Below are 22684 nucleotides of genomic sequence, written 5' to 3'. Positions count from 1 at the left end.
TTCCTAGATGTAATTGGTGGATCACAGTTTGGTCGCAGTTGGTACAAGCGGTTGCTTTTTTCAAAGATGTATTGTTTTTGCAGTTCAATAAAACTGTACTAGATATATGTTCCTACAAAACCTATAATATACTTCAAGTGAAAAATGAAGAAATCGTACGAATCATCATTCATATTCATCATCATCAGTCGTCATCCCCGCCTGCAGCAGATTGCGCATCAACATGGGTTATTTGCTTCCAAGAGTGGCGATTTTGAGCCAACTCGCCCAGTGTCGCCAAGTTGAGTCCGGTCCATGATTGGATGTTGTCTTGCCGTCGTTTTGGTTGTCTGCCATTTTTTCTTTTTCCTTCTACTTTGCCTTCTGTGCAAACTTTGCTGATTCCGAATTGTGATCGTTTAGTGTGGCCGAACAGTTTTCAAACTTTTGATTTTATTATTGCTGCAATTGGATGTAGTTTTGTCATAGGCTACTTAGAAGATCTTCTGTTTTCGTGTGATCAAGTAATCTTTTGTTGGTCATGCTTCTCATGATGTGATTTTAGAGGGTAGTGAGTTTTTTCATTGTTGATGAAGTCCAATTTACGCATTCTAGTCTGTACAGCATGACTGGTAAAACGTAGGTGTTGAAAATTTTTGCTTTGAGTTTGATTGGGAGTCTATTGGATGTTAGAATCTTTTTGTTTTTTTCAAATGCTGCCCAGCCTAAGCCAATTCGGTGTTGCACTGCAGTTTTTCCATCGTTGGTCGCGGATAGTCGGTGGCCAAGATATATGAATTCTGGCACTTGTTCTATTTGTTTTCCGTAGAAAGTGAGGTTGACTGTGTTGTTGGTTTTGTCGGTTGTTATACATTTGGTTTTGGACACATTTATTTGGAGGCCGAATTTAGCAGCGTTTTTTGACAGAGCATCTAGGTATTCCTGCATTTTCAGTTTAGAATTATTCAAAATGGCCATATCGTCTGCGTAGCTGGATATTACATGACCGCCGATGGTGAATCCAGTTGTACACTCATTTTCTGTGTCTTAGATTATTGCAGCAGCTACAATGCAAAACAGGATAGCAGACAAGACATCTCCTTGCTTAACACCTTTTTATCGATTCGTCTGGTTGTTCCGATGTTTGTTTTGATTAGTGCTGTCGAGTCGTCGTAGCAGCCTATACGTTGCTTTCAAGAGGTTGATGTATTTTTTGTTGATGGAAGTTTTATCCAGAAGTTGCCAAAGGTAGGGTAATTTAACACTGTCAAACGCTTGTTTGAAGTCAACGAAGGTGATATGAACGGAATTGTTGAATTCAATAGACTTTTCTATAATTTGTTTCAGCGCTAGGATTTGCTCGATTGTTTCTCTTCCTGGTTGGTAGGCTGCTTGTGTAGGGGGGAGGGATGCATATAGGCCATTTTTTCGCGTGCCACAATAATAGTGATAAAAAGTTTGTATACATGACTGAGTAGACTTATTGGACGGTAGTTGCTTCAGTCGAATCTATTGCCTTTCTTGTAGATTCCAATTATTAGAGCTTCTTTAAAATTGCTGGGTATCGTTTTCGTTGTCAAGATAGAATTGAAGAGGTGAAGCAATGCTGTGATTAGAGGTTCGCCTTCTGCTTTGAGGTATTCCGAGTAAATGCCGTCTATACCGGGACATTTCTCATACTTAAAGTTGCTTATAGCATTCATCATATTCACTATTCATAAATAAATAAAATGTCTCTCTCTTTCTTTCATAATGTGCCTTCAGTCGATATGCTACACAACTTGTGGATAAGAACTTCAGCTGCATGGAAACATGGACCCAAGAATGGAACGAGCTGCCACATATCCCTCCCCAGTTTTCAGTTATGCCAGCACTCTCCATCCCTCCTGGAGCAGACCTCTCAAGAAAGGCATGGGTCACATTGAACAGGATCAGATGTGACGTTGGCTGTACTGGAGCTAATTTGTTTAGGTGGGGGTTGCATAATTCGCCGATATGTGTCTGCGGAGCGGTAGAACAAACAATGCAACACATACTCCACGAATGTCCCATCTTACGACCCCCAAGTGGAATCACTGGTATTCGACAACTGGACCCAACTACCGTATCTTGGCTGCACGAGGAGGCATTGCCAATCTAAGCTACTGCAAGTCAAACGAGAGAAGAAGAGAAGTTGGCCATTGAAATCCGGTGTAACGGCCATCTGGACTTGGAAAATTGTTTCGGATTCGCCAAACAATGCATGACGGCAGCACAATCCGATTGTTGCTTCCGAGAGCATCACCTTGTAGGCCTAGTATCCACTCCAATGCATGCCTGTAGGCAACTAACCGATACTCACTGCAAGGAAATAAAATCACATCTTTTAGTGTGCATTCTTAAGCGTTTAGGGTATTTTTAGCCTAATGTAGCATCCTTACCAGTTCGGTAGGTCTTCGTTTTCTCCTTTCGGTTTATTAGTTTTTCTCCAGTTCTTCCTGCTCCTTATAAAAAAAGTCATCAGAACTGCAGGATGTAAGTGTGCTTCAAAATCGGTCAAATTTGTAACACAACTAAATGGGTCTTTCTTCAAAAGTTTTTTCGTTTTTTTTTTCGTTCTTTTCTTGGCACTTCATGGCAATATACACATTCATTGGGCTGGGGCATAGACTCGCACTTGTGGCAAACGCACCACCTAGAGTGCTAGTTGTGGCAAACGCACCACCATAACAAAATCATCTTCAGTGAAGTGAAGAGAACATATATGACTAGTTTTGTAAGGCCTATCCCACTTTCGAACACTTGAAGAAAATGCAAAAATAATGAAAAAGGCAATATAACGCAAGAGAACAACTGCACGCCCAGCAAGCTGATGCAAGAGAGAGGCCCAATTACGGATCCATAGGATGCACTGCCAAATAATTATAAATTCAAGACAAATGTACGACTAGTCCAATTGATGTCAAGTTATCTTGTTGTGTATCGCGATTTCGAATAATAAATTCTCTTCAGCACAACTTTATAACAGGCATAGTAAAATCTTCAGTAGGTCAATCTTCAGTAATCTTCAGTAATCTTCAGTAATCTTCTTCTTCAGTAATCTTCAGTAGGTAGTATTCTGTTATAAAGTTGTGCTGAAGAGAATTTATTATTCGAAATCGCGATACACAACAAGATAACTTGACATCAATTGGACTAGTCGTACATTTGACTTGAAGAAAACTTTGACTATTTTCTTCTCAGCACCTTGTTTTGTGGGAAAGCCTGAAAAGATAGCACACAGTCTTTGTCACTGACAGTGACACTGTCACATAAACAGCAATTTGTAGGCATTGCCTCAACCATAAATTAAGGGTAACTTACTGTTTGTAAGATACTGTTGTTACACTGCAAATGGATATAGCCAGATTAGGACAAATAAAAAATTATCAAAATTGTAGCCCTACCAAACTGCAAGTTCAATTGAATTGAAATGCTGTTTGATAAAAATAAGCTCAACCTATTTGATTTAAACCTGATATTAATAATAAGTTCACTTTTTCATTTCGGTAATTCTCATTTTGCGTATGCTTTAGACCAACAGAGCCCCGCACATTCACGTTTTGCAGTAGTCGTACTAAGTCACAACAGAGAAAGAATTTATCCTTCCAACTTATGGTGACGTCACAGCGGTGTTGCCGTTTTTATTTTCGCAATTGAATGAGTGTCAGATTTGCCGAAAGTCAACGAAAGTTTGCAAGCGTATAACTTAGTAGTCTGTTAGTATTTTTTACGATTTGCTGGTCAGGGAAGTTTATTATAGTGTCATCTTTTTGATATCTTAGGTAAAATTTAACGAATTTATTTACCTCCTGTCAGAGGCACTTTAAGCAAATAACAAGAAAGAGGTTTGTAAACTGTATTGTATCTATGGATGCAAGTTTTTTTAAACATATGTTTACAAAAAAACAACAACAATAAAAAACAATTTTTTTTAGCAAATAATTTGTCTAAAATGTCAATGCTGAAACAAAATTGTTTGTACTTTTGCTTCTCTGAGTACATTAACTTTTATACTATCCATTGTTTCTTACAAGATATTTTTTGGACGAGGTCGGTGCCAGTGCTTCCACTTTGAAGGATTTTATCCCGAAATCGGGATTTTTCAACGCTTCGAAGGATAAAAAAAGGAAATGATGATCGGAAGGATTTTTTAGAGATTTTTAACAATTTTACAAGGAAATTTGGTCTTAAAAAGGGAATTGTTGTTTTTAGCAATTTTAAAGGAAATCACATTAATATTCCCTTTGAAAAGCTCTAAAAACGACTGTAATAACGATAACTCTGGTCTACACGATTTTTGCTCTGTGAACTTTGAAAACTGATTTAGAGTAATTTTGGGGTGCTGAATCCGAATATGACCTCAGATTTATGCTATCACGTCAGGTTTGTGAGATATGATAACAGCATATTGTTACTTTTGTCAAAAGTGGAAGATTTGACGTTGCGTTTATTGTACATACACATTGTGCAAGATCCAGAAATCCAGGCCATGTGGTGCATAAGTAGCTGAAATACACCTACCAATTATAATTTTTATACCAATTTGTTTTCTAAGCAACATTATTAACAAGGCAGTAATAACAAGCTAAAAGGGAGGCTATAAGTGTAACTGACCCCCTCCCCCGGTCAATGTTTTGCATGAAACCACAAAGATTTAAGCAAGCCTATGGCAATGCTTGTTCAGTAACCATATTTAGGCTGTTTTAGCCTGTCTAACACTAACCTTTCGTTACAGCACTGCATATGTTGGTATTAAACGCAACGCCAAATCTTCCACTTTTGACGAAAGTAGCAATTTGTTGTTATCATATTTCACAAACCTGACGTGATAGGATAAATCTGAGGTCAGATTCGGATTTAGCACCCCAACATTACTCTAAATCAGTCTTCAAAGTTCATGGAGCAAAAAAAAATTCTTTTTTTGTAGACCAGTGAATCAGCTGGTTTCCGTCGCCATCCGGAACCCCCTCTTACCATGCTCTTACTCTTTTTCCCATTCTCGCCTTTCCGTCGCTTGATTTCTATTCTCGCCATTTTGGGAATTGGACTTGAGTGCAGTGAGTGAGTTTCCGGTAGTTCTCAATTCTTTTAGTTAAAATTAGGTAATCCGTTGATTTACGGTTGAACTTGAGTAGCAATGACAAATTCACTGAGCTTCGACGTACAGTTAGGTATGCCAAGCTTAGGCTAATGGTATCCTTCCGGTTTAGAAAAGTTAGTTATAGCCTGTTTATGGTAACCTATTACGGTATGGTGTCATAATAATAGAGCAATTTAAGCTACCGTAGGCTATTTAGTGTGTATACTGTATACAACATGTGTAGCGTCCACAGTCAGACTGAGTCAGTATCATGAATAAGCCTGGTATCCTAAAGTTTTTCATCAGTCTCAAATGATTGTGAAGACGTTACTGACAAGGAGAAAAAAAGATAGCCCAGCCTATATATATATATATATAGAGAGAGAGTTGAACAAGTTAGCGCATCAAGGAAAACAGAACTAAACATAAAAATAAATTAGTTAATTGATGGATAATTCGGTACTGGACATTTACCACCTGCACATTTTCGGTGTTAGGGATAGGTTAGGAGTCCGAGTGGGAAAGATGAAAGTGGTAATTGGTAAATAATGTCCAGGATTCCAGGTGGTAAATGTCCCAGAACCGACTAACTGACAAGCAGTTTTTTAGCTGGACAGTGAACGAAGGAAGTAAACCATGTTATTGCAAAATATGTGCTGCTTTTGTGCAGCCTACTGTTCTAATAAAACAACGTTGCTTCGACATATCGGTGGTACTGAAAAAAAATCGAAATTAAAATAACTTTAATTGAGATTACAATAACTTTAAAGTTGTATTGGCACCTTTTTTAACTTAAATAACGTCAAAAATAACCTCGCCTATTGAGGAAATTTTGTAGGATTTCCGATTGAGAAAAAAGGGATTTTTCAGGACAAAAAAGGAAACTGAAGAGGATTTATCAATTGTCAGAAGTGGAAGCACTGGACTCGGTGCCCTCAACGTTTATTTCTAGATCCGCTAATGAGTGATAGCCAATCTGTCTTGACTAAACCATCAAACACAATTAACAACAATAAATGACTAGAGTGAAATAAAAATTGTGTGATTGCCAGAAAAGCGCGAAAACAAAGAAAAACTGTTTGAATTAAGTTTGTAAATTGTTTGTGTTCTTTGCTACTTTGACATTACTTGCAAAAATACTAAGTTTGCATATCCCTTGCAACTTTGCAACTGCAGTCTTAAAATATTAATGTTCACTGAAAAAAATTATTGCGCACCGGAAAATTTTATTTGAAGGAACGTTCGTATATAGACAACAACCTCAACGTATTTAACATCTGCTCGTTGCGTGTATTTCATGTCAGTCATTACAATTATTTCTTAGCTAAACCTCGGTTTTTACTTTCAGATCTAAATTTGGAAATTTCAATTCTTCTCGTATGGTTATTTGAGCTTCGTCCTTACTTTTCGGATCAAGAACTTTCAGATTTTGATTTGGAGTTCAGCAAATTGAAACAAAACAATGTCTTCAACTGCTTGAAATCAAAGCGGAGATTTCACGTCCAAAGTTTACCATAAACATTGCCACAGACAAGTAAATTATAAGTAGACCTAAGGCAAAGCAACTTTACATAGTGAAGTAACCTACTGAAGTAGGGTTTGTTCAAATGGTTAGTCCATACATAATTAATCTTTTCATCCAAACTGGTTGATATGGTGCTACTGTGGCGTGATGTTTGTTTGATTTTCTAGTTGATGGCAAACAGTTGTGTGTAAATTGTTTGAATTTATTTTATTGCAGCAAACCAGAAAAGTTGCATGAAAAGATTAACAAAGCTCATAACCTTCTGTTTGTTCAACGCATTCGTTACGACGATGTTCAAGAGGAAGTCGAGAGATTGATGGAAGAAATCAAAGACTTGGTGAGTACACGTTGAAAAGATTTACTTTGGAAAATTGGTTTTTAAAAAATTGAAGTTTGTCTTGTTGCTTTGTATTTAGTGTCCTCTTCTTGTGCCTGGGCTCAAAATGGCTGAAGAAGAAAGAGGCATAGGTTGTGAAAGCCGTTTCGTTTGGAAAGGGACATTGGAACATATGCAAGAATGGACATATTTATTGCGTTGGTGAAAGCGGAGGAGCGACTCAAATTGGAACATGTTTGGAATGCAAAACTCAAACAGGTAGCATTTCATAGACTCGCAGAAGGCAACAAATTGGCTCTAGAGATGGACGGTGCAACTGTTTCAGCCTATGATCCCCATAACTTTTACATTCCGCCAGAGGTCTGAAGTTATTTTGCCTGACCCTGCTGTTTTACAGTTCTACTAAGTAAAGACATTTATTAGATGCAACTTGTACTCTATTGTTTTAACCGGTGGTCTATTAAGAAAATGAAATATCTGCAGACAGGTGTCAAACCCACAACAATGCTTGATATGAACGACTCGGTTACATGTCTTGTAATACAAACGAATTTATTTTCCAACGAGTCAGTTCAATCAAAAACAGCTAAAAATCGATTTCGATCAGCTAGAAGCTAGGTTAGTTCATCTTCAGTTAAGTTTATTCAAATAGAATAAAATTTAAATATTCTATTTGAATAAGCTTAACTGAAGATGATCCAGCTGCTAGCTGATCGAAATCGATTTTTAGCTGTTTATGATTGAACTGACTCGTGTGAAAATAAATTCGTTTGTAACTGGTGGTCTATTATCAAAAAAATATATATACATATATAACTGCAGACAGGACGCCATATCATATTGAATTGATAATAATAACAATACCGTCTATTAATTTTCATTGCTTATCTAAGTACTGTAAATTAGTATAGTTCGGTAGGTGTTCATTGTGATGGCTGTTTTTTGCTTTGAACATTAAGTCGATCTTAAGGTCTCCTCAGTGCAGTAAATCATACACTTGAAAGGAACAGTTTGTTTAGGAACTGTCTCTGTCTGTCTGTCTGTCTGTCTGTCTGTCTGTCTGTCTGTCTGTCTGTCTGTCTGTCTGTCTGTCTGTCTGTCTGTCTGTCTGTCTGTCTGTCTGTCTGTCTGTCTGTCTAACCTTTAAAAAGTTGTATACCCCAAGAAAACTTGACATACTTTAGTCTCGTTCATGGAAAGCAGTTTATGGAAAGATAAAACTGCTGTAGTTTAGTACTTATTTATTTTGTGACTAACTATTTGCCAACATTTTATTTTATTTTTATAATATTTAGACATGAGTAGTTTACATGTTGTGGATATTTCCGCTTCCAAGTTATCCGCAAATGCAGTAGAGTTCATTCCGTTCAGTAAGACCAACGTAAGTCAACATGTTGTGTATTATTCCTGACCGTGCAGCTTTTATCAAATATAGGCTACTCTTTGTAAGTATTTGAGAATATCTTGCTTCAAACTAAAATTTGCGGTTTTTCTAGAAATATTGGAAATATTTCTTTCTGGCAGTATGCTATGCACACTGCAGTGCATCTAAATAGAAAACATAAATTTTATGGATTGCTTTTTAGTACCACTTAACTTTATCACTTTGCAAGTGAGAATTTACTTGCAGCCAGACACCTTTGCAAATAAATGTGAAAAGCTTAAAAATTGAAGGAGGTTACGCTTGTGTGTATATGTGACAATTTATACGCAACCGCATGATGTATTTAGAGAAAAGAGTTGTAAATACAACAACATGATCAAAAATGGAACTGTAAAGCATTAAGTTTATTTGCTACATTTGTACCTGCTAACAGAAAGGCGTCACACCGTTTTTTTAAAACCATTGACATTTCTGAAATTTTATTGCTTGCAGGTCAAAATAACCAAAGATTATTCTCAAAATGAAGCAAACGAAGTCAAAAGTAGCTATGGTGAGTTTTTCATGGTGTTGAAATCCAAAGCAACTGGACCATAAACCAGCAATCACACGTATACTCTTCAAGCGAAAAACGACACTTAGGACTTCTAAATAGTAGCACCTGGACTGGACACGCAGTGGCCAACATGTGGCTAAACAATTGGTACAACAGTTGGCCAACAGTGGGCCAACAGGGTTAGTTACTTGGCTGTTGGTCCACTGTTGGCCAACCGTTGTACCAACTGTTTGGCCTCATGTTGGTCACTGCGTGTCGAGTCCAGGTGCTACTATTTAGAAGTCCATGACTTAGCCTTGACAGTGTCTGCCCACACTTTTGCCCAAGTAATCAAGTCATGTGCTTCTTTGGAGGCGCTCAATCATACCTCGATCGATTGCTTCGGCGGTAGATCGTGGCCACAGATGGAAAACTGCTGTTTGTAAAAGTTTTTTTTACGCTAACCATTGCTATTCTCTATCAGTTTTACGTTAATGTGGTAAGCTTCCAGACAGCAAATTAGTCGTTTATTACATTGATTGAACGTCTGCAGATGTTAAATCAGTATAAAAAATGACTGATTCGCTGTCTTGGGCTGCTACTACCTTCGAAAGTGGATCACATTGTTTTCAAAACATGAAATACTGGTAGCAGCTTTGCAAACACCTATTTCGATCGTCTTTGCATAAGCGCGCATGCATGCAATCACGTGGTAGATCCCACTTTCGATGAAGCTTTTCTAGACAACTCGGCATACTAAATGAAATTTTCAAACAGGAATTAAGCATTAAAATGCGTAAACTGAACATTCAAGAATACATTTCAAAAAGAATTACCAAAAAAAAAATGTTTTCAATGGCACTGGCAAGGCCCAAAGTCCAATGTTTCATTTATTTTTAATTTTTTCAAAATGGCCAAAAAGTGCAAACACTGCTCGAGAATACGTCACTATCGACAGCAATAACAAAAGCCAGGTTACCACATCTGATGTTTTAACATCAGATCTGATGTTTTGAGCAAACTGTCTGATGTTTTGATGTTGAAATCTGATGTTTTGATGTACATACATACATAGCCTTCAGTTAAATCGCCCGCAGTAACAACTATTGCGCGATCAACTGATTGCTAGTCTTTCGTGACGTAGACTGTACAGCCGCACGCTTCGCTGCTCATGCCCATTCTCGTTTTGAAAGCTCTGACAAAAGCACCCGCGGAATGGTGATCAGACCGCAATGGGGCAAAATTTTATTGAAAATCGTTTTATGGTAGCATGTTAAACACAAAGAACGTGTAAAATTGCCAAGTCAGTTTTTTCTTTATTAGCCCTTTAACAAGTTACTGGAACAGTTCACAAAAACCCAGCACTTGCACAGAGGACTGAAGGTCGTTGGACTAAACATACTGATGAACAAACAGTCTCCAGTGTAAACATAGACCTGACTGACTTAACTTGCATACAATAGATTGAGTTTCGCTTTTAGCATCATGATTTTTGTTTACGTCACAACGTAGCGGATCGCCATGATAGTAGCGGTTTGCACTAGCTTTCGGAACATATAGTTCCCTTGTCACGTGCAATGATGATGTTCATGTGCAATTCGTCATAGCACGTGACTAGGGTACCGTACTCGTACTGTATTCCGAAAGCTAGTGCAAACCGCTACTATCATGGCGAACCCACGGCATCAGGTTAAAACAAGTGGTTTGCATCTACATTTTGTCAAGTTAACTTGCATACTTTAAGGTTTGCAAAGTCGGCCTTGCAAAACTTGATTAAAAAAATTAGAAGCCATAATAATAATTATTATTTTTCAGCAACATTTTATTTTTCTTATTTCTGTCTCATTAGCTTGGTTGTCTTGTATCATATCCCACATTTTGTGTATTACAGTCAATATCGTTAGCTGAGACGAATTTTGTTTCAGATTCTGAAATAGAAGCAATGGCATTGAACTTGATAGATGACTGTGTTGATCAAGTCATTTGCAATCCTGCCTGCTTCGACACAGGTGTTCCAAAAGTGATTGACATGTTGCGGTCTTATAACTTGGTACAAAGTGGTGTCATACCAGTCATAGTGGATAAAGTATATGAAATGGTCAGTTTTAACGTTTTATTGCGTGATATTATCAATTACAAGCAGTTTAAATAAAGCAAGATAAATCTAAAAGAAATAAAAATTGAAAGATAAAAAATTTGATGAAGTAGTTTAGACTGGATGTAGAGATTTTAATGCAAGTCAGGTTGGATGGAACTTTAAAGCAGCGGAAATTGAATCATATTTCACACGTCAATAGATTAAAAAATATTCTTTTGTCAATCGGAAAGCCTAAGGTTGCTCTCTTTCCCACAAAACAAACAAGTCTATGATATCTTGCATAGAAAGATAGCAATTTGTTTTTCAGTGCGTGCTGGAACGAAACTTTCGCTATCGTGGTAGTCGACTGTGCGACCAGTTGTCGAGAACTGATACTGGTCTTCCAAATTTCCGCGACACTTTACTTGCCAAAGCCCAGAAAGAATTTAAACGTATGGAGGACACCTTGAAAAATGACCCAGACAGATGGTTCGGCTTGTCATAGTACTTCTACGTGATTGTAGCGTAGCCTGCTTCTTTGTTTATGTGTTGTGTTTTTGTTTTCTGTTTCCCAGGATACTTTGTGAAACTGCACGGTTGACAATATTTAATTCTAATCAAAACTCAAGTTGACTCACTTTTGGTTGCGACAAAATTCTATTCCAATTTAATTTTTTTAACTGCAGCCCTTCATGATAGAATAATTTCAAAAATACCTTGCAAAACGTCCAGTTGTGAAGCTTCTTAGGTCGTGAGACTGCTAGAGTGTTGTCTGTCGCTCGTAAAACTACTTGTGTGCGATTCAACACAAACGTTAAAAATCAGCTTTAAAAAGTTCTGAAATTGAGGATGATGTTGGTGGCAAACGTTTAGGGTGAACAAAGGACTTGGATGTTGTAATTTTCTTGACCAATGTATTGCAGCGCTGTGTTTCCAGGTAACCACTGCCATCGTTGCCAAAATACCGGTCATAGCTTTGTTTCCAAGATCCTAAATGATGTGGTCTGTCTGATTTGGGAGAATGAAACAATTTCCACATTCTTTGATTATTGGTTGACCTTTCACTAGTTTCTTGAAAGCTGTCTACTTCCCGATACCAAATATCCTTGACGTTGAATCACAACCGGTGAATGTATGAATGAAGAGGAGCTGTGAGAATATGTCTGGTCCGATGATTGCCTTCAGTTTGTTGATGTCGTGTAGCTTGGTTGAGTAAGCTTTGTCGGAGCGGAAATAAAAGTCTTTAATGTCTGGGTCAGTGTCAGCATAGTGTAGTAACAATATTAAAAGGTCCGTGTCTTCACCAATTAAAGTCGTACTATGTCGATGAGGGCTGTCCATCTGCCGTCTTGACGATGTCAACATCTGCATCACCTGGTGTGTTGATCGCATTGCAGCTTCTATTCCTCAGTTGAGCAAAAATTAGAGAAATTAATCCTTCGTTGTTGGAAGCTCGAGACAAGAACTGCTTCTTTTTTCCAACGAACATGATGTCTGCAGTAAAGTGAACAACCCGGTGGACGTTCATGCCGCGTCTTTGATGGGTATTGTCTTTGATAGACGGACCATAATATCCATCAAAGACCACCGTTGCTAAGCGATAATGACGAATGGTAAAATCTGCATACGACTGTGCAATAGACCCATAACTGTCTCCAGCTTTCCATGGCACTCGATGCAAAGAGAACCCTCCATCAAGAACGTAGTGATCGGTTTTCGGGGCAGATTCTTTCACTACTTCATAATCGCCTGACGTCACGCTGCTGGCATGTTCTGTGATGGCGGTAGCTATTTGAGGCTTATCGGCTTCTCGGAATAAATGTCTAGCTTCAAACAAGGCGGGTGGGCATGTACTGAGCTTGTGCTTCATCACTTCCTGCATGGAGAGATCACCTGTTTGATTAAGGATCTTGGAAACAAAGCTATGACCGGTATGTTTGGCAACGATGGCAGTAGTAACCTGGAAGCACAACGCTGCAATACATTGGTCAAGAAAATTACAACATCCAAGTCCTTTGTTCACCCTGAACGTTTGCCACTTGCATCATCCTCTACCAAATTCCACTGCCTCAGAGTTTACTAAAAGATTATGGTCTGGATGGGTAGGCTACTGACGATTGTATGGATGCTCTAGATCAGTGGTTCTTAACCGGGGGGGCGCAAGCTCCAAAACAATTTTAATCTTTTTTAATTACTTTAATGTCCTTTACTCTCAACCTTAAGCTTTAAGGAAAAAACATCAACATCATTAAGCATCATGCCATCACTCAAACTTTTATAGCCAAACTCGACCTCTGGAAAAGTCGAATTGTACAAGGAAATCCAGCGAGCTTCAGTAACTTGGATTCTGCTCTCAAAGATGATAACTTTGAGTCTGAGTTGAAGAAACAAATAGAAACCCACCTTAATGAACTGAAATCGAAGTTCATCAAATACTTTCCAGATCTGGATGAGAAGCGTGAAACCTGGAAGTTCATCAGAAACCCGTTTCAATGCGAAGTGGTTGATATTTTCGAAGAAGGACAAGAGGAGTTTCTTGAGATAAAGTTCAACTCCACTGCTAAAAAAGACTTCAAAGAACTGGAACTTGAGAAGTTCTGGGCCAATTACCTTCCTGTTTACCCTCTTATCGCAACTCGGGCTCTTCGAGTTCTAACAATGTTTGGATCCACGTATCTTTGTGAAGCTGCATTTTCTGCTCTCGTTGCTATCAAGACCAAGTACAGAAACAGGCTGAGAGTTGAAGGAGACTTACGTTGTTCATTCTCTGGAGTTAAACCTCGCATTAAAAATCGAGTCGCTAAGAAGCATTGTCAAGTATCTCACTGATGTGTACAATAAACAGATAAAAATGCAATTTGTTTGGTATGATACTTATTTAAAATCTAGGGGGGCGCGAAGCACATGACCAATATTGGAGGGGGGCTTGATAGAAAAAAGGTTAAGAACCACTGCTCTAGATTGAGGATGGAAAGTAGACGATCATCAGATGGCTCCAATCATGACGGACATGAAAGCTGCCCCGGACGCGAAATTTTTTTTCCCATGTACTTTCTGTCTCATTTACATATTTTGGTAAAAGTTTGTATTAAAACCGTGTGAATGCAACAGTTTCTCGTTGGCACGGTTGGTTCAGTGGTTTCATCCTCTGCCTAGTATTCGTGAGAACGAGGGTTCGACGCCCCAAAAAATTTCGTGCCCCGGACAACCTACTGAAAATGATACACTGTAATTGCGAATCGTGTCCACCTCTCTGTAGTTGCCGGAGATTTGGGCTACCATGCCATGCTGAATGTGGACCATGCCAAACTGGTTCATGTGTCAACCCATACAGAAATCACATAATTACAGACGATGACATCGAGAGCGACAGCGATGAGCTTTAGTAATACTTGATCCATGTGCTTTCTTTACGCTGATTATTTCAAGAGTCTTCTGTACATGATCACGTTGTATGAACTCTTTATGCCTGCTTAGTTTACCCAAATATATATAGAAAGTTAACGGTTTTTTTAATAACCAATACATTGTTATTGTTCATTTTTAATTGTTTTGGCAGCCATCGTGGATTGCCATATTGAATTTATTGGCTATCAGATAATTGAACAATTCTGAGAATGGTCTCATTGACTTCACAGGGTATAAAAACCTAGATATAGACACCAAAACTACATGTTTTGGTCATATGATGACCGAGTTTTGGTCAATTTACTGTTATTTTATTGGTTTGGCAGCCATCTTAGATTGCCATATTGAATTTATAGGCTATCGGATAATTCAACAATTCTGAGAATGGTCTCATTGACTTCACAGGGTATCAAAACCTAGATATAGACACCAAAACTACATGTTTTGGTCATATGATGACCGAGTTATGGTCAGTTTACTCTTATTTTAATGGTTTGGCGGCCATCTTGAAAATAACCACTTTTCGGAAGTTGGATCGCTTAAGATTTTGAATATGTCAATACTGACAACCAATACTAATCAAATCAGTTGAAAAACCTTTTGTTGCATTTTTGTTGGGGTCAAACCATATATTGCCCTGCCTAAACGTAATTGCGTAATTTTGCAGGGCTAGAAGTTTCACTCAATTTTTGGCTGAATTGTTCTACAACCTAAAGTTGGAGAACAACGGCCGCTTGGTCAGAGTCAAGATGTTGGGCCGCGGGTTATTGCAACTTGTTGAGAAGTTGATCAGCCAACCTAATGATGACAACATACAATGCACAGTTCGTGTTCTAAAGGTTGGTCAAGTTGCTTACCATCTGGATAGAATTTTTAAGATGAAAATTCAAGCATTGTTTTAACGCACTCGTTTAGCTTTGTGGTTATATGCTAGGGGTATTTTTAATAAATGGGTTTGAACTAAGACTACACCAGAAAATTTTGAAACTGGGTGATCTTTTTTTTCTCATGAATCACATGGGTTTGACGAGTATGCGTAGCTGGTGTTCTCTGGGCAATTCTATTTTAGTGTTTTAATTTCACTAATAATATCCTTCTATTGTAAAGGGGTATTAAGAGTCACACAAATTTGGTTAGGGGTTTGGATAGTTTTAATCGCCACCAATTTGAAATTTAGTTCTGGAATAGTAATCTCATTGTTTTATTCTATAGTTGACAATACTGAAAATGGAGGATTCCTTGAAAGATGACGGGAAAAACGCAATAGAAAAACTTCAGTCGATTCTCCACAACTTGGAAGCCTTCTACTCATCCAGTCCCCTCCCATGGAACAAACTCACCGTGACTCTGCTAGAAGGTTTCGCGAAGCTCCGTGCCGCCGACTGGGGAAGGAGTTACTCCGATTCATCCGAAACATCCCAATAAAATCCGAATCCAGATGTTCTTTCGGAGTAGGATGAAAACTACTACATGGTGAGACTATCCGTGTTTTTAAGGATCTGTTGTATGAAAAATTTCTTACTTTTGTCATTTTTAAAAGTGGTCATCCGGTTGAAAGAAATTTGATACCTCTGTGCATTTATTTTTTTAATCATTACTCTACTTGCTCCTTGCCGGCGAAACCCAATGCCCACTCTTCTATAGTGAGTAGTCAGCCTTGTGTTGACGTCGGGAAGATCGCTCCTTCTAAACACCGCACTTGTCTTTAGTTTGTTTACTAATTCAATTAAAATTTTTTCTTTTTTCTTAAATGTTACCCTGGATAAACCAGGGCTGCAAAGTCGGAGGGATTTTAGTGTGTTCGGAGTTGGAGTCGTACATTTTTTATCCGACTCCACAGCCGTGGGATAAGCTCGATATTGGTATTGTGTCTCACATTTAACCGTGGTGTTAATCTTTCAGCGTTCCGCAACAGCTAAGGTTTCATTGGATCTGTTTATTCAAACTTACATCCTATTTACAATAAGTTTGCATTGAACAACTGCTCATTTTAACTGTTTTACTTTAGAAAGAACACTGATAGAAACATATTTTGTTTTTGTTGTGATGACCTGACATGAAATCGAACCCAGGACCAGCAATACTAGAAGCGAAAACGCTAACCAGTCGCTACTGTGATTGATGATTTCGTGCGATATCATATTATACACTTTTTGCAGAACGAGCCGGTCTTCTTCACCCCAAGCGGAGTCATGTACACTGCTGTGGACGTCGTGGATCCAGAGTTTTACAACAAGCACTTAGCTCAACAGCACCCAGAATCAGCATGTTGACATTCCTCAACTACCAGACAGAGACAACAATCCACCTGTAAGCTATAGATTTAGGGCCTATAACAACCTTAACTTATTTCACAAATCTATGACCTTCACTTTCTTTAGTAGGCTATATAGAGGTTAATTGAAAAATTCACAAACAATTTGTTTTTCAAGCTTAAGATCGTACAAAAACACGAATTTGAAGGTGTTGCGACCGTGCCAAATTTTTTTCAACTTAATAACTTACTTCTATCACAAGCACGTTTTAACGTTTGCGTTTTGTGGCTACTACGTTTTTCTTGACCTTTGCTATGTTGACGTGTATTGTTTTTGCTGTACTGGTCAGAAATAAAAACAACTGAACTGAAATCTCGCCCAGCTAAAATGTTTACATACAGATCATAGACCGGTGCACAGTAGGGTGGAGTGAAAATTTTTTTTTTCTTTCAAATCGAAAAGTCTAGTTTACAAAAATTCGTAGTTGACCCCAAAAACACCTTCAAACACAATTTTGGGGTCGGTGCCCTCCAGGGAGTGCAGGCACACACCCCCTAAAGTTCGAAAAACCCCAATTTTATAAAAAAAAATTAGTATCTCATTAACCACGGACGATAGAAAGTCGGTTGATGGCTCAAAATCATCAGAAGGTACAAGTTTATATTACCTTTAAGAGAAGTGTTTTCACTAAAAGCACTACAAAGTGGTCATTTTTGCAATAATGTAATTTTAGTCGTAAATTTACGTCAAATTTGATCGATTTTTGTAAATTAAGTTAATCTTTGTGCTTAGTATGTGTCATAGAAGTGAAAAATCAAGCAGATTGATTGTCATTTAACAATATGAATATCATAAAATGGTAACTGTAATGCAGTGTTCGCTCTAAGGTGCAAAGTTGAGAAATTATTTGAGCAATTTTTTCCTTGATTTTAAAAATGTGAAGATAGATTTGTGTGAAATTTTGGCATATTACTTAAAAAATTCCTGTGTTGAAGTAAAAGTATGGGCAACATTTTTCTAAAGCAGAAAAAAAGACTTTGGGCAAACTTGTACTTTAATCTACTTTGGGCAAATACTTACTTTCCAATTTTCTTAGCGAAGAAAACTGCTGTAAGAAATGCACTTAACTACAGTGAGCTGATGTAAAAATGTTCAATTACGTGCAAGTTATACGACCAAGTTCAAATTTATCATAAATCAAATTTCAGCAAATTGTTCATCAGACATTAAATTGATTTTTGGTATTGAAGCACGGCATTAGCATACAAGACTTAATTTTTTGTCTGATCATGCCATCTCGTCTGTGAAAACCTTCAACGCTTGCAGCAGCCTCAGTTACCAAGTGCACATGCCTTTTCACTGCCTGGTTATGGCAGGGATGGTTTAGCTCAAGTTTATCTGTCATAATTTGTTGCACAGCTTCATTCGTCATGTTCCTGACTACAGGCGGCTCGTGAAAATCGAAAAGGTCCAAACTTGACATATCGTAATAGGCTTTGGCTCCCGCATCTAACTTCGGAAGAATGAACATTCGTATCTTAGCAGAACCACTCTCTTAATGGATGCTTTGACTTCTGCTTTGAAGAATTTTGTTTATTGCAGTGATACGAACTTTTCGGTCATCATCTCCCAGCATTGCTAAAATTATGTTTTCATGGTGGGCAAAAAAAGCATTGTTTTGCAAAACTTTAAGTCCTACGTTGTTTACCAGTACATTTGGAAAATTAGAAATGGCATTTAGCATACAGAAAAAAATTTGGACCCGTTTGTAATTCTATGATGATATTTGATGCGGAACCAACAGGGATAATAGACTCGAACAAGGTATTCAGTCAAAGTGCGCAAATTCTTTGAAGGCCTCTTCTTTGAAACGGAATAACGTAGGATTCGACATCCTAAGGTCAACCAACGGGAATGGTATAATCCATCAAGTTCAAGGTATTTCAAATCCTGTGTAACAACGCCTGTCATAACAGCTTGACACATTTGCATACCATAATACTGATCACTGCTGAGACTTTCAATTACTTCATCAGAAAGAATAGGAAATTCGTCATTTAAAGGGCGGGGAAACCCAAATTAACTTTTTGCGAGTTTTTTGTTTCAGCGTGATGTCATTGTGTACAACATGCGTTTTAGCAACAAAAAAAAAATCCAAATTTTGTTGCCCTTATCTCGCTAAGTCCGCTTTTGTCTGATACCCGTTTGCGAGGTCTCACGCGCATCAAGCTGTGACGTCACAAGGTACATATAGTTGTGACCAAAAGTTTAAGACCAGACTTGATTTATGACCATTTTTGCATTACTTCAAAATACAGCATCAGATATTGCTTCAGTTGCATCATCTTTATGCATCATCTTATATCTGATGCAGTATGTTGAAGTAATGCAAAAATCGTCATAAATCAAACCTGGTCTTAAACTTTTGGCCACAACTATGTGTACCTTGTGACGTCACAGCGTACAGCATCGCAGCTTGCGCAACGAGACCTCGTAACGGGTATCAAACAAAAGCGGCCTTAGCGAGACGAGGGCAACAAAATTTGGATTTTTTTATTGCTAAACAACCGCATGTTGTACACAATGACATCACGCTGAAACAAAAAACTCGCAAAGTTAATTTAGGTTTCACCGTCCTTTAAGATAGGCAGAAAATTCGCCACAGCCCAAGCTGACACTTTTCCATTCAATTGCTTGCCAATTGTTCCAGAAAACGATTCTGGACCACTTGTTGAACCATCTAATTCTTGAAATATATGCCTTAGGGCAGGGATGGCGAACCACTGACCCGCGGGTCACGAAGTGACCCATCACAGATTTTTAGTGACCCACTTGTCTTTTTTAAAATAATGAAATTTAAACAGATATTTCAGCAAAAAATAAATGTTTCACTAAATATTTGTAATAAGGCCTCACCCTATTTTAATCTAGTACCGTACCGAATTGCCATATAGCAGTCTGACACAACTAAAGCCATAGTAGTGCGTTATCAGTATCACGGCAAGTTACTGGATGCTTATGACGTAATAAAGCTATTGTGCTCTTGATTGTTAGCAAATCATGTTACATTTTTGTACCCTTTAATGCCTGCATGCCTCTTGGCTGTTCAGGATTAGTGTGGTTTGGTAAGCTGCAAACATTTAACCGTTTCTGTCACTGGCGTAGACCCTATGGTCTCGCCCTCTGCTAATTCAGCAATTTCACATAGAAGCAGTGACGCTAGAAACCTGAGATTTCTTGACTTTTACTTTTTTTTCTTGCCCCAACTTTTTATCCCGATTATGTTGGTATCGGATAATTGTGAAGTTCACAATAAACCTTTTGTCACAGCCAGTTTTGAAATGCAAGAAATTTGCCGAACTTTTCTCTTTGTAGGCCTACTTTGTTTTGCATAGAATTTTTATAATTTTATACAATCATGCACACGGAATCGTCTCAGCTCAGATATGAGTGCTACATGTGTGAAGCTAAAAACTACGGATTACCAACCAAGGATAATAAGACTTGCAGAGAAGATGCAGCAGCAAGTTTCACATTAACATGTAATTAAATGTATGACCCACTTTTGCTTTTTCAAGGATTAAGGTCTCTTTTGTGATCCATGCACTAAAAAAAGTTCGCCATCCCTGCCTTTGGGGGAGCTCATTGAGATGCAGCAAGCACACCACCCATTGCAATGGACGCTCAAGCTTTTTTTCGAGGGAAGTAATGAAACCAGATTTTTTCCCGGTCATAGTTGCTGTTCCGTCTGTCCCAATGATGTTTGGCTTGCTTTTCATTGCTGTGTCTTCAATTGCACCATACACGGCTTGAGCAATTTGTTGACCAGTTCCATTTTCAGGTGTGATATGCGTGATGTAAAATTCAAAGGGTTCACCGACAACCACATAGTGCTCTTCAATGATTCTGGTTCGATGATAGTTGCTCCCTTGTTTCACACCGGTAATGGTGGCATCCTTTCACCCATCAACATAAAGTCCATCCACAATATCGAACTGCAATTCTTCTTCCTTCTGAATTTCTTCTCTGTACTTCTGTCGCTCTCTCCTTAATTTACTTCGACCAATAACTTGTGATTTATCAATGCCAGTTACTTTACCAAATGCTTTGAGAGTAGCAGTAGCAATAGCAGCACCTGCTCTATCCGAAATTCCAAATCTTTCACAAGTTATTGCTACTTCTTTTAGAGATGATCGAGTTTGTGTGGTAGATTTGGTTGGCAATATTGACAAAGCTGAAGAACCTGTACGCATTTACACCGTACTAAGCATAAAATATCAACTGAATATACAAAAATCGACCAAATTTGACGTAAATTTACGACTAAAATTACATTGTTGCAAAAATGACCACTTTGTAGTACTTTTAGTAAAAACACTTCTCTTAAAGGTAATATAAACTTGTACTTTCTGATGATTTTGAGCCATCAACTGACTTTCTATCGTCTGTGGTTAATGAGATGTTAAAATTTTTATAAAATTGTTTTTTTTTACTTTAAGGGGGTTGTGCCTGCACCACCTCGGGGGCACCGACCCAAAATTGTGTTTGAAGGTGTTTTTGAGGTCAACTACGAATTTTGGTAAACTAGACTTTTGATTTGAAAGAAAACAAAATTTTCACTCCACCCTAGTGCACAGGCCTTGCCAACGTGCAAACTAGAGGCCGATGCTATTTTGAACTCGAGGCTAAATGTGCTTTTTATCTTTTTAAAATGATTGTTTTTGAGAACTCAAATAGATAGAGTGTGGTCACTGAATCTCATATCACCGCTAAAGACTTAGTTTCACGTTGAAACTGGTGGCATTTTCTTGTCCAATTTGTATAAGGATTGACTTTTATAACATTTCTGTGTTGCCAGATGTTATCCGTTCCTCACCAAGCAAACGACATGAACAGTCACAACCCGATGGTTGCTCCTCCATCTACATCTATGGATGCTCCATATGCAAACTGGTCAACAAGATACCCTGGTGACCAGTATGACAACGCCACCCAAGAAGATCTTTCTCATCAGGAAGATTACGACGACGAATATGAGAATTTTTTGCGGAGTATGGGTCATTAGGTTTACTTGACCTAACTGCCATCTTGTAGCGTTCAATGTCAGCCTGCCCTGTTTCAAACTGGAAGCTGCCAATAAAAGCAAGACTATAGACTTCTGTCGCTTGCACAAGACTTTAAGCTTGGGCCTTCTCAACTCGTTTTTGTCTGTGCACCATCATGCCTATTCAGATAAGTATGTGGACCCCCGCAAATACCAAAACAAGTTTCTAGAAATGCAATGTATCGAATTCTTCAAAAGTCAATTTAGCAGTAGACGTTGTGCCATGCTCGGGATAAAGTTACTTCAAGACAAATTGAAATAACACACTTATGCGGGCAAGAAATGCTTGGGTCATTCATATTGATTGTGACAATAAGAAAATTCTGTTAATCTCGTCGATAGGTCATTATGGACACTTCGGGGTCCATAGAACCCCAGTTGAGAAGCCCCCGCTTACTCGAAGCAAAGCGGATACTTGTTTGTTTTTTGTAGGTGTCGCGTGTTTCGAGTTACGCTCTGGCGATTGCTTTCAACGTAACTATTTGTCCAATTGTGTTCCAGGTTATCTACGTTTTTGCATTGCATGTGTGTATCGTTCGCATGTTGATGTTTTTCTGATCCACACACTTTGTCAACTCATTTTTTTAAATTAACCTAAAAGCTTGCGACTTTAATCGCTCCTAGAAGTATCGATGCAAGTATTTCCTCAGTCATTATCACTCTTGGTACGCCTATTGTTCAATTAAATTCTTACTTAAACCGGTTGTGTATTATTCGCAATATAGATACGTTAGTTCACGGCCTCAGTTGTGTATTTGCGTTGATTTTAATAGCTTGCTTTACAAATATAGCAACCATGATCTGAGAACTTCATCATCATTCTTTAACGTTCATTAAGAAAATAAATCAATAGTTTTTTTTTCAAGTCTAAACCTTAACCCTTTGCTTTTCAACGTTTTTTTGGAAGTTAACTGCTCAAGGGGGGGCCGTTTTTGGATCAAATTCAATCAGCTGTTACGTGTTATCCGCTGATGCTATTTGA

At 38.2% G+C, this 22684-nt stretch overlaps 1 protein-coding gene and 1 long non-coding RNA gene across 2 annotated transcripts; both read left to right on the top strand.

Moving 5' to 3' along the window:
• The first annotated feature begins 6897 nt into the window (after positions 1–6897).
• On the top strand, positions 6898–8861 carry LOC145782283 (uncharacterized). Its single transcript, XR_014290825.1, has 4 exons — positions 6898–6942; positions 7022–7200; positions 8238–8323; positions 8819–8861. It is a non-coding gene; the product is annotated as an uncharacterized LOC145782283 (long non-coding RNA).
• A 1939-nt stretch (positions 8862–10800) lies between these two features.
• On the top strand, positions 10801–22423 carry LOC145781654 (uncharacterized). Its single transcript, XM_082593329.1, has 8 exons — positions 10801–10956; positions 11264–11424; positions 11859–11872; positions 13217–13655; positions 15011–15182; positions 15556–15765; positions 16503–16653; positions 21457–22423. The coding sequence occupies exons 1-7, from the start codon at positions 10801–10803 to the stop codon at positions 16614–16616; spliced, it is 1266 nt and encodes a 421-aa protein (XP_082449455.1). The 3' UTR covers positions 16617–16653; positions 21457–22423.
• The last annotated feature ends 261 nt before the right edge of the window (positions 22424–22684 follow it).

This window comes from Aplidium turbinatum, chromosome 13 (assembly GCF_918807975.1).
Source record: "Aplidium turbinatum chromosome 13, kaAplTurb1.1, whole genome shotgun sequence".
Lineage (NCBI taxonomy): Eukaryota > Metazoa > Chordata > Ascidiacea > Aplousobranchia > Polyclinidae > Aplidium > Aplidium turbinatum.
Note: the sequence above shows the minus strand (reverse complement) of the source record. Positions and strands in the feature narration are given on the sequence as shown.